Source organism: Heterostelium album, assembly GCF_000004825.1.
Source record: "Heterostelium album PN500 unplaced genomic scaffold PPL_scaffold9, whole genome shotgun sequence".
Lineage (NCBI taxonomy): Eukaryota > Evosea > Eumycetozoa > Acytosteliales > Acytosteliaceae > Heterostelium > Heterostelium album.
The window spans coordinates 139,225-151,068 of record NW_008805071.1 but is presented as its reverse complement, the minus strand read 5'-3'; the positions used below and the strand labels follow the sequence as shown (position 1 = coordinate 151,068).

Here is an 11,844-nt window from a genome sequence, read left to right as displayed (position 1 = left end):
ACACTACGCAGTGCACATAATTTTGATCAATAAAAAACAAAAAACAAAAACAAAAACAAAAACAAAAACATTTAAACAAAAACCACCACATCACCAACAAATCATATCTATAAGATATATAATTATTTATTTTTATTCAATTTCATTTATCAATTCAATTTGATTGATTATTTCAATTCAATTCAATTCAACCTAGCTCAATCATTTTTAATAATACCTAATCATCATCATTAGTAGTTAGTTTATATTGATTGATAACTAGTCAAACGAAACATTATTTCATTTTTTAAAAAAAAAAACAATATAAATAGTAATTATCATATAGAAATGGAGGAATTATCACCACAACAACAAAATATGAATACACCAATATTTGATGGACGTAAGTATAGTTAGTTTCATAGGAAAAGAACATTGTAGTTTTATAGTTTTTCTAATCAAATTACTACTATTATTCAATATTCAGACTCTGGTAAATACAATAACAATACATTCTTGGGTAGATTTCAGAATTTCAGAGATGTAACAGATCCAAGGTAATATTTAACTCTGTTTTCTTACTATCTTTCTTTGAAGAACATGTTTTTTGTCGACACGATGATCGGTCATCATTCAGCATTGACATTTTCAAAAAAAAAAAAAAACAAAACTTTATTTTCGCAAAAGACAATTCCAATGAATATTCCAAAACTGACTGATCAGATTATTAATTTAATTCATTTTCTGTTTTATCTTATCATATCTTATCTTTAGATCGATGTTTGTAAGCGATCAAGATGTAAAGGATTCATTAGATTTACTTGATAGATTCAAAAAAGGATTGGTTGATCCGGTTTCAAATAACGATGCATTGTGGAAGGCTAAAAAGGTTGTCGATGCCACCATTCACCCAGATACTGGTGATGTCATCCCATTAGCATTCAGAATGTGTTCTTTCTTGCCAATCAACGTTGTTATTTGTGCAGGTTTAATTTTACCAAATCCAGCAGTATGTTTTTAGCTATTATGATCATCAGTCATCAAATGATCAAATTCTAATCAATCATTTCATTTTATATATTCATTTAATATAATTAGATCGGAACAACTATTTTCTGGCAATGGATAAATCAATCATACAATATTGCATTGAATCATGCAAATAGAAATGCTAGTAATACAATGAGTACTCAACAAATTTTTAGTATGTTTAATAATATCGATTTTTTTCAAGCAGAGAAGGAAGATAAATATTCATGAATAGTTTTTTATTAATATAATTATATGTTTGTAGAGTCATATGTATCGGCAGTTGGTATTTCATGTTCTCTGGCGGTAGGTCTTGGATATGGAGTCAATAGATTAAAGATTCCAAGTGTAGCAGTACAGAATGGTTTGAAGATGTTGGTGCCATTCACAGCAGTCACAACAGCTGGTGTTGCCAACGTTCTGATTATGCGTGGCAATGAGATGAAGGATGGTATCGACGTGAAGGACAAGTTTGGTCAGATCCACGGAAAGAGTCAAGAAGCAGGAAAGATGGCAGTTTACAAGGTAGCATTCTCGAGAGTTGCAACTTCATTCCCAGCGCTGCTGCTGCCACCCATCGTCATGAGTTTTGTCGATAAGCTAAAGTTTGTTCAAAAGTATCCAAAAGTCAAACTACCAATCAACTTGGCAGTGATCGCCGCCATCTTTAACAGCTCTCTACCAGCAGCTATAGCTCTCTTCCCACAAGAATCCACCATAGAGACTAGCAAATTAGAGCCAAGATTCCACAACCTCAAAGACAAAGATGGTAACCTGATAAAAGAATTTATTTATAACAAAGGTTTATAAGAAAACCAATAATATAATATAGTATAGTATAATAAAAGAAAATAGATTAATTTATAATTTTAATATCTTTTGATCAATCGATTAGTCAAACTTTTTGATTTGCAGGTGTGTTAATTTAAATCAGGAAATAATAAAAAGAAAAAAATTCATTGAATTTCCAAAGTTGCACACCAACTAGATTTGATTTATTCAAACCACATCCTTTTACAATTTTTACTTTTAATTAATGATCACATGATCATTTGTATATTAATTTTAAAATGATAGAAAATAGTAATAATAATAATAATAATAATAATAATAATAATAATAATAGTAATAATAATAATAATAATAATAATAAAGAAATAGTAATAAGATCAGTTTTTTCCAATAAAATCTTATTTTTATCAATATTATCAAAGACAAGATTTGCAAATTTATGTTATTTAAAATCAAAGATTGCTAAAAATGATACCACAGTCAACTTGGTAACAAAATCATTAAAGTATCACCAATGTAATGATATCGATTGGCTTTGTTCCAACGGTTATTTCGATCTGCTGTGGTTAAAGATGGTTCGAGACGAGCCACTACCACTAAAGAAAGAAAATCTACAAAAGTTAATTGGTAAGGCACCCTACACCCACGTAGAGCTTGTAGTTAACAGAATCGTCGCCTCTACATACTATTACCCACTTTTGTTGGATAATATAGTCATGTTAATCGAAGTAGCCGTCAAAAAATACCGATTGGATGTGGTTCAACTGCTGTGGAAGTTCACCAAGCCAAGTGAGAGGGAAACAATCGCTCGAAATTCACTTGTTCTGGCGTTTCCAAAATATAATCGATCTACATTGTATCTTGAATCAGTGTCATGCATAGAGTTGATGCAATACCTAATGGATAATATTGGTCCCAGAAAAGAGACACTCGGTTACATTTGGCTTGGAGCGCTATCAACCCGCCACTCTGAAACCATCCGATACATTTTTAAGACTTGTCCTGCATCAAAGCCAAGCTGCGCAGTGTCATTTATGTTGGATAAATGTGAACATGACTCATGTTTGGCAATCGAATTGCTTAGTATGCCCTCCATCCATACACAACCACTCAATATCGGAGAAATTCAATCTTTTCTAGTGAGCAGACTGAATAAGGGAAGGCCAGTAACAATATCTCTCTTAAGAATAATGGAACATGTTGGTGATCAATTAAGATCCGATGAATTTCAAGATATTGATCAACTTAAGGCCAGTATTTTAAAGCGAATTCCAATGCTGGAGCCAGATTCCCAGATTGTCATGGAGTTGATATTCCTAAATCTAATAAGATCCCATCTTCCATCTATGGATGTTAATCATATCAGAGAACATATTCAATGTATTGTTGCCAATCATTGCGTTTTATCGTTAGATTATCTCAGGAGTTTCTTTGAGAAGAATCATCCAGCTACTTTGTCTATTTTCAATGATATCGTTTGTGAATTTGGATCAATGGAACAAGTCAAATATGTATTGGGCGGATTACTAGAAAATGTTTCATGTAGTGCAGTAGATAGAGCGAATTCATTGGAGATACTCGAGTATTTGGTGTCTCTAGGAAAGGACTGTTCTTCAGATGCACTTATATACATGGTAAAGAAAAAACGATATCACGAAGCAAAGATCTTGTTAAAATTAAAGCCTGATCGTCATTTTTGGAGTTCTCATTCTGAATTATTACCAACTGCATTGGAGAACGACGACATAGAGATGGTAGACCTACTTCTCCAGAATAATATTAATAGCGTAACGTTACCTAACCACAGACACATATTGTATACCCTTGCCAAACATTATCCACGTTTCTGCCATACCATTAATATCCAGTCAAAGTCTCCATTTGAAGTAATGAAAGCGGCTTGTCAATTCGGATTTCTTGAGACCGTGCAGGAAGTCCATCGAATCCATCCAAAAAGTTTCTATGAGAATAACATTCTGGATTGTGCGTTGATGGCATCACACGAGGAGATAATGCAATTCATCATTGAGAATAGAGACGACCAATTTTCAATGCAGTCATGGACGATCTGTGGATCTGTAGGCGATATCAATTTGTTTAATAATTTTGTTTCAAAGCGCTCAAATATATCGCATCTCTATGAAATGCTGCGTTCTGCTTACTGTCACGGAAATTTGGATTTTATCAAGAGCATGATAGAGTTAAATCACCATAATTTGGATCACCAAATCTATACGAGAAAAGCAATTGTATTCAATCAACATAGTATTATCAAATACTACCTTGAGAACGTAAAACCAAAAAGAAAAGATCTCATAGAGATGTTTTCCTACGACTTGGAGTCGATTCATCCGACAACATGGAATATATTTTTCAATTATATGGGACATATCAGTCCACATGAAATTGAATCGAAGGGAGATCAACTAAGATTATTGTTTGAGAGATTGGGAAAGGTAAATCCCACACCACTCAACCGATTCTTTGGATTTTTCAAAAAGAAAAATAAAAATTATTGATAAATAAATGTTAACAAATAAACACTATCATCAAAAACAATTGTTGTAATATTAAAAATGTTGGTAACATTTACAAAATTTCTTTTAATCATTAAAATATTTATTGGGATCGTTGAAAAAGTGGATATAAAGTTATCAGATTGGTAAAATGACTGATCAAAAAAGAATTTCCTATCATTTTGTGGTTGATTTTAACATTTAAAATATAAACTACTCAGTAACAAATATCATTAAATTTCAAATACTTGAATAATAATCATTTACTATGAGAAACAAGTGATAGGAAACATTTCAAACAATTCAAATTATTTTAATGGTAATTTGATTTTACCACACATCATACTGATATTGATAATTTTTAAATTGTGATTTACATCACCACATTTTTTTAATCATTATTCAAAAATCTAGTAAAATAATCATCAAACCCACACCTCCATCAAATATATTTCAAATGTCCATTTATTATTAGATAAATTTTTAACACTACCACTACCATCACTCCTGTTATCATAGTGATTGTCAAGAAAATTTAACTTTTCCAATTTTCCCATTAAAATTGAATTCAAAATTTTGATGACATGTGATGAATCCAAGTATTTATAGGATTGTAATTTGGTTTAATTGTTACAACTTTCATTTTATTTATTTTTGTAGTTTAAAAAAAATAGATACCCAATAATTATAAAAATAAATTGTAAAAACTAAACAATGTATAGATCAATAGTAATTTTATTAACTACCATGATTATGGTGGGTTCATCCACACAATACTGTGTGAAATTGACTGGTAAAAGTGATTACTGTAGTAATATGCCAGCAAAAGTGTGTTCCCTAAATAAAGATCCCATCGATGCAGCTCAATACAATTATGAAGTATACAACTCCAATGCTGCTAATTTCAACCCCACTTTAGATTGTCCTGCCAATAAATTTGCTTCCTATATGGATCCACTTACTTTTTGTAATTATAATATGCCTTGCCAATCAGATAAGGATTGTTTACCATTCTGTTATTCTTCATGTACCAGCTGTCAAAATGTTACCGAATGTAATAGACTTGTAAAGAGTGGTCAATATGCTGCAAAGGGAGCAGGACCATGCTATCTTCCAGGTTCACGTGGACAAAGTACCTTGATTAAACAAAATGATACCACATCATCTTCACACCCAACAGCATCTACCGCACCAACTAAAAAGCCAGTAACACCAAAACCAACAACCAATGAAGACGGAGGTTTAATTAGTGATCCAAGAGCTACTGTTACTCCAAAAGCAGAGTGGAAACCAAAGACCCCAAAACCAGAACCAACCGAGGCACCAGCAACTTCTCCAAAGAAACAAAAAAACAAACCATCCAACAACGATGATATGAATTCCGATGATTTATCTTTATCCTCAGAATCAGGATCATCTAGCGATGCCACCTTAGTATCAATCCCAATGTTTACATTGGTATTTGCAATTGTATTTTCACTTTTTTAGAATAAATTAATTTCTATATATAATAACTTTTATTTCTATATTTTATTTTAATTCAAATGAATTGTTCAAGTATCTTTTGGGATACTTTGGGTGAATGCACAGAAAATATTGTGCAAATATTAATATGATTAATTATAATGTATATATATATATTATATATTATATATTTAAAAAATAAATCATCAAATATTTTAAAGATGATAAATTAAAAATTTGAATGCATTGATTCATCGACTTCAAGTTCTATAGCTGCTTGGAGTACATCAAAACTATTCTTTGTTGAATAAAACTCTTTTGAAGCTAAAAATAATAATATTAAAAAAATATTAATATAAATAATTATTTCATATGAATTAAATTAATTTTTTTAATATACATACTTAATGGAGAAAAACCTGGTACATTATTATTTAAAGCGTTTCTTTGATGGAAATTAGCTTTCCATTCTCGTATACAATTGGAAACATTTCTATCGCTTAGATCAATGAATCCAGATCGTTCTAGACTATTTCTTAGGTTGGTAATAGGTGGTGCACTAATCTTTAATTTCTCCTTTGGAGGTGTTACTATACTGAAATCGTCTGGAACTGTCGAGTTGTTTTGATGTTGATTATAGTTCTTGGGAGTTGGTAGTTGTGGAACAAATGAATTGCTATTGGTAGGGGAGCTTCGATTTGGTGAAGAGTGGTTGGAGTTATGGTAGACGCTATTGTTGTGTTGTTGATGAAGAGAGTTGAGACCGGCACCACCATTGGAGTGGAGGTGTTGGTGATGAATTTGATTGCTCTGTTGTTGTGGTTGTTGGTGAATGATTGTTTGTGGGTGGTGATGGTGATGTGCTTCATTCAGGTGGAATACAGTTCCGTTCATTCCATTCAATCGGTTCTCACGGTTCTGATCGACACGTGACACTTCGTTGCAACCGGCACAATCAATTTCGATACCATTGTCACGATCACGCAGACAGGAGTGCAATTTTCGACTGTGAATGTGACGAGCTTTCTGGTTCTTGTGAATATAATTCGAATTGGTATCACAGTGTACATGAATACAATTTATATATTTATCATTATCTTTTCTGTAGTCAATGGTTTGAATGGTTGTTCTGATTCTCTTTGAGATACATTGTTGACAATTATCAATACATTCATGTGGAGCGTTGTGATGTTTCGATCTATTTTTGTTTATTTCTAAAAGTTACTGTGCATCTTGAATTGTCTTTCAAGAAATGTTTACACTGAAATGGTCTATCGTTATTTATCATTTCAGATTAAATATTTTGATTTATATAAATTATAAATAAATAAAAAATAAAAAAATTAATTTTTTTTTTTTGGAAACTATTAAACTATTTAATATGTCAATTCAAAAATTGAAGTTTTGTGAAATTAATTTTATATAATTACTTTAATAAATATATAATATTAATATATATATAATAAATAAATAGATATTTAGATAAATTAAAAATAATAAATAGATATTTTGTTTTTGATTTTAAAAAAAGATTTATATAAATATATTTATATAAATGATTATATTTATAGATAAGATAGTAGATTACAGATAAAAGATCATTGAAGTTGTTATTGATGATTGATATTATTATTTATATATATATAAAAATAATAAATAATTGTTTTTTTTTAGTTATTATTGGGTAATGGGTGATATGAAATGTGAATTGTGGTAAAGAGCAATTACCTGTGTGGTGGTGTCAATAGATATTTATAAAATGAGATATTTGTTTTTTTTTTTTGTGAAGTAATATAATTACTATTTGTTGGTATAAATAATAAAGACCTAAGAGTAAAAGGCTTTGGTCTTTTAACTATATTAATATAGACTATAAATAAATAAAAAATATTGTTGTTTGTTTGTTGTTGATGATGATGACTATAATTATACGATGAATGAAATTAAAAGATCTTAGTCAGGTCAGTGAACTGAAATGAGTAATTAAAAATAGAATGGATGAATGTTTATAAAGAGAAAAGAATTAATTAATTAAAAGAAAATATCTAAATGAAGATTTATGAAGTAGCAATAACAATAATAAATTAGAAGAACAAGAGTAATATTAGTAGAATTGAGAGTAGTAGAAGTAAAAGATGTTGATGAATTGAATCTTTTTTATTCCAAAGATGGATTATTTCATTTGGTTTGATTAGTTTTTAATTTAGTTTTTTTTTGAAGATGTAGATAGAAGATGTAAAACTGGATATACCACCAACAGGATAAAGACTATACTGACAACAGATAGACATGCAAAGAGACAAAGAAAAACATAAACCACTTCAGAAATACACTGACACACTCACCACATGTATTATACAGATGATATACAGAGAGACACACCACACTAACACTAACACACTACAACACACAAACACACACAGACTAACCAGAATAGAAAAGAAAAGAAAAGAAAAGAACTGAACTGAATTGAATTGAATTGAATGATTTAATGTATCAATTTGACTTGACTGGTGGTCACACGCTGTTGCAACACTACACCAAAACAGAAATAGAAAGAGAGTGAGAGAGAAGAAAAATAATATAAAAAAAGAAAACACTGAATAAGTTTGGATCTAATTCTGTAGAGTCAAATGCAAACTCTAACAACACAACGCAAATGCTGATAGCGATGCTGGTGTGGTAAGTATTGGTAATGGTAATAGTTCTATACCACAAGCAACAAGAAAAACACCAAAAAAGTAACAAATATGATATTTGTTTATTTGTTTGTATGCTTTACTTTTACTGATATATAATTGTTGTTGTATGAATAGTAGTAGTAGTAATAATAATATATATAACAAGCAAGCAGCAGACAGCACAACAACAACAACAACAATAATTAGATTATTTATATGCAATGCAAATGTTATTGGTGTTTTTATTTCTATTCATGATATTTATTGATGAATTTGGTCAGCAATATTGCATGATGTTGTTCGCCTGTTTTATGTCCTGCCATCTATCTGCTGTACTTCTCACTCTCGTGCTACCAATAACACACAATGTCATCTCTATACTATCACTCTCATTCTCATGCCTACAGTCTTTGCTATAATATCAAAAAGTGATATTTCTATTTCTACTTCTGTCATCACACATCAACAACAACAACAACAGTTCAGCACACTACTACCACCACTACCACTCACACAGCAGCAACAACACACCCATCATACACATTGTTAACTTTTTGCTACTTTCATTTATTACTTTAATCTGTATAACAAAATTAGGGAAAATAATAAAATGAAAGTAAACAACAACACCACTAACATAATTCCCACACACATTCATGAATAATGAAATCATTTTTTTTTTCATCGGGAAGTTACCCCAACAACCCACACTCTTTTGTTTTTTCCAACATTGGACATATGACGATGATTAGAATTTTCATGAGTGTTGGGGGGGTTAGTGTGTGGGGGTGTTATAGTATTTCATAATATCATAAAGAGTATCTATTGACTTTTTTTGTTGCACAACACCCACAAATCAATTCAATTTCAGGATAGTCTGTGGGATTATTAGGTTTACCTTTTAAAAGATGGATTTCGAAAGAGATATTGGCAATGTGTGTTCAATGCTTGGTAATAGCAAGAGGAGTGTGGTTCGCTTTCCTCATATTACCTCATTTGTAAAAATCAAAAATGTAGTAGTTTAATTAATTTTTTTAATAATTTGTTGATTGCTATTTTATTAATTATCAACTCAAGAATTAATATTTGTATAATTGTCAACTAACCCCTATCTTTTTTTTTTTTTTTTTTGCTTTTTATCATTTAATTTATTTCTATTATTTTTTTTTAATCAGAGAAAAGGGAATTTATTATTTAATTCATTTGATGATTACTATTATTGTTATTGGTGTTGGTGTTGGTGTTGGGCATTATTCTTTTTATTTACGTGATACACTGAGTAACATTTGATGTCACTGTGCAGCAATCTTTTTAAACTATTCCATTTATGATCATCTAATTTATTTTAATTGTTTTTATTAAAATATTTGCTTAAAAATCCAACCACCAAGTGTAACTGTTTTTCTTTTTTTTTTAATCATTTTTGATTATTATAATAAATACCTTTTAAATAACAGATCTTTTACTCTTTTTATTTAATTTCATCTGATCTTTCGGAGATAAATATTATTAATGGTTATGGTGGGATCATATGTACTTTCGTGACTCTTGGTTAACTTCATTGTATCATCTTTACAGTTACTTTTACAATAATTTCAATTATTACTTTTTTCGTAAAAGATCATTTTCTTTTTAACTATTTAAAGATGGTTATCTTAGAATCTACAAAAATTTTATTAAATAAATTATTTAATATTCAGAAAAATAAAATAGTAATAATAAAGTTAACGTTACTAATATTTTATTTATTTAATTATTCTATTCTTAATTGATTTGTTAAGAAAGATAGTGATTTGTTGATGTTGTGTGAAAAGAGGATCACTCTATGTATTTTTTTTTGTAAATTAACTTTCTGTTACCCAATGTACTGTTGAGAGATTGATGAGAATAATAGTAGTCCATGTCTCTAAGAAATTTGGTTTTTTTGAATTTACCCTTGGCTATAGTGATGATGAATTGCGATAATGTCGAAGAAATACTATTTTTGAATTTACAACTAATTTTATCACCAGCACTCTGTGTCGAATGTACGGTTTGATCTTCGACAATGACGATGCAAGGTAACCTATTGATGGTATTAAACCAGCTATCCAGATTGGGGAACAAGAATACTGAAATGTGAGTGATGTTGAAAGTTGATTCGTTGAAATACTTGAATATATCAGTATTTGAAGGTTGTGTAAATTCAATCTTATTCAAATTTGGGAAATCAATTGTTCCATTGGGATGGTAGTTAAGATTCACAGATGCCAACTCTCTTATTCTATCTCTGTATAAAGCTGGTATTTCCCAACATTTCAGTGGAAAAAGAGTGATTTCTTCGAGATTTGGTATATTCTTGAGGAGATCAATTACAGAATATTGTGATCCTATAATCTTAATCTTCTTGAGTGACTTGATAGTTCCAATGGTTTTCAAATGAGGAAAGATATGGATATCTTTGGAAATGAAATATCTGAGACTTGACAATGTAAAGGCCATCTTCTTGAAACTAGTGACACTAACCTTTTGAGAGGTAACTCCATTCCAATCAATTTGAAACTTCTCCACTGTTGAAAAGATATGTGACATGTGAACACTATCCAACTTCATCAACAATTCAAACATCGTTTGGTTTACTTGAAGTTTTACGATATACTTGATTGGACACCAGTCATTGATAAGTCGATCAATATTTGGATCTACCAATGTCTTTGAAGTGCACCATCTACGATAATAACGAAATCTCTTGGATTCCAATACAGTTTGGAGTAAGACAACGTTGCTAAACATCTGACTGACAATACCAAAGAATAGTTTGTTCACTCTGGTCAAAGCGATTGCATTCCTGTACGAGAAGAATCCACTGGATCTATTGGTCATCGATTTCCAACTGTAATGGAAGATCCTGGCGATAATCATCACAGGCAATATATACTCCACATGTCCACGATGATAGTTATTGGCTGGATTCTCTACCAGTGATTGTTGTAAAATATGATTGTCATTTCTACGATCTATTATTGCATCTAAAAAGTATTGTTTGGTTGAATACTTGTTGACCTGTATTTTGTTGGCAATACACATCTGATATAACTGGTCTCTCTTTAATAACTCTAAATCATCTCTACTAGATGTTTCAAAGTTAATACTTGATATTATCTCTAATTTCTCTGATTTGCTTTTTCTTTTCTTTTTATCTTGATTACTATCTTTTGAGTTGTTTGTAGTGGTGGTGGTTATAGTAGATTGGTCGTTAGTTATTTTATCCATTGTATAAAAGAAATATCTATATCTTTTTGTAATTTTATTATTTTAAAATAACAAATGTTATTAATTTATAAGTTGGTTTTTTTTTCTTTTTTTTGTTGGAAATTTTAATAACTCAAATTTTACATTTGTCA

At 30.1% G+C, this 11,844-nt stretch overlaps 4 protein-coding genes across 4 annotated transcripts; 3 read left to right on the top strand and 1 right to left on the bottom strand.

Moving 5' to 3' along the window:
* Positions 1 to 327: 327 nt before the first annotated feature.
* Positions 328 to 1,818, top strand: sfxn (sideroflexin family transporter; the record flags this gene model as incomplete). The annotated part of the gene is made up of 5 exons (XM_020579418.1): positions 328 to 382; positions 467 to 536; positions 754 to 988; positions 1,078 to 1,183; positions 1,274 to 1,818. The coding sequence occupies 5 exons, from the start codon at positions 328 to 330 to the stop codon at positions 1,816 to 1,818; spliced, it is 1,011 nt and encodes a 336-aa protein (XP_020430093.1).
* Positions 1,819 to 2,078: 260 nt separating this feature from the next.
* Positions 2,079 to 4,521, top strand: PPL_08609 (uncharacterized protein; the record flags this gene model as incomplete). Its single annotated transcript, XM_020579417.1, has 3 exons — positions 2,079 to 2,427; positions 2,941 to 4,256; positions 4,459 to 4,521. 3 exons carry the CDS (start codon positions 2,079 to 2,081, stop codon positions 4,519 to 4,521), a joined length of 1,728 nt encoding a protein of 575 aa, XP_020430092.1.
* A 509-nt stretch (positions 4,522 to 5,030) lies between these two features.
* PPL_08608 (uncharacterized protein) lies at positions 5,031 to 5,804 on the top strand (the record flags this gene model as incomplete). The annotated part of the gene is made up of 1 exon (XM_020579416.1): positions 5,031 to 5,804. One exon carries the CDS (start codon positions 5,031 to 5,033, stop codon positions 5,802 to 5,804), a length of 774 nt encoding a protein of 257 aa, XP_020430091.1.
* A 205-nt stretch (positions 5,805 to 6,009) lies between these two features.
* Positions 6,010 to 11,713, bottom strand: PPL_08607 (uncharacterized protein; the record flags this gene model as incomplete). Its single annotated transcript, XM_020579415.1, has 7 exons — positions 6,010 to 6,104; positions 6,185 to 6,978; positions 7,509 to 7,650; positions 8,843 to 8,874; positions 10,311 to 10,526; positions 10,614 to 11,288; positions 11,379 to 11,713. The coding sequence occupies 7 exons, from the start codon at positions 11,711 to 11,713 to the stop codon at positions 6,010 to 6,012; spliced, it is 2,289 nt and encodes a 762-aa protein (XP_020430090.1).
* Positions 11,714 to 11,844: the final 131 nt, after the last annotated feature.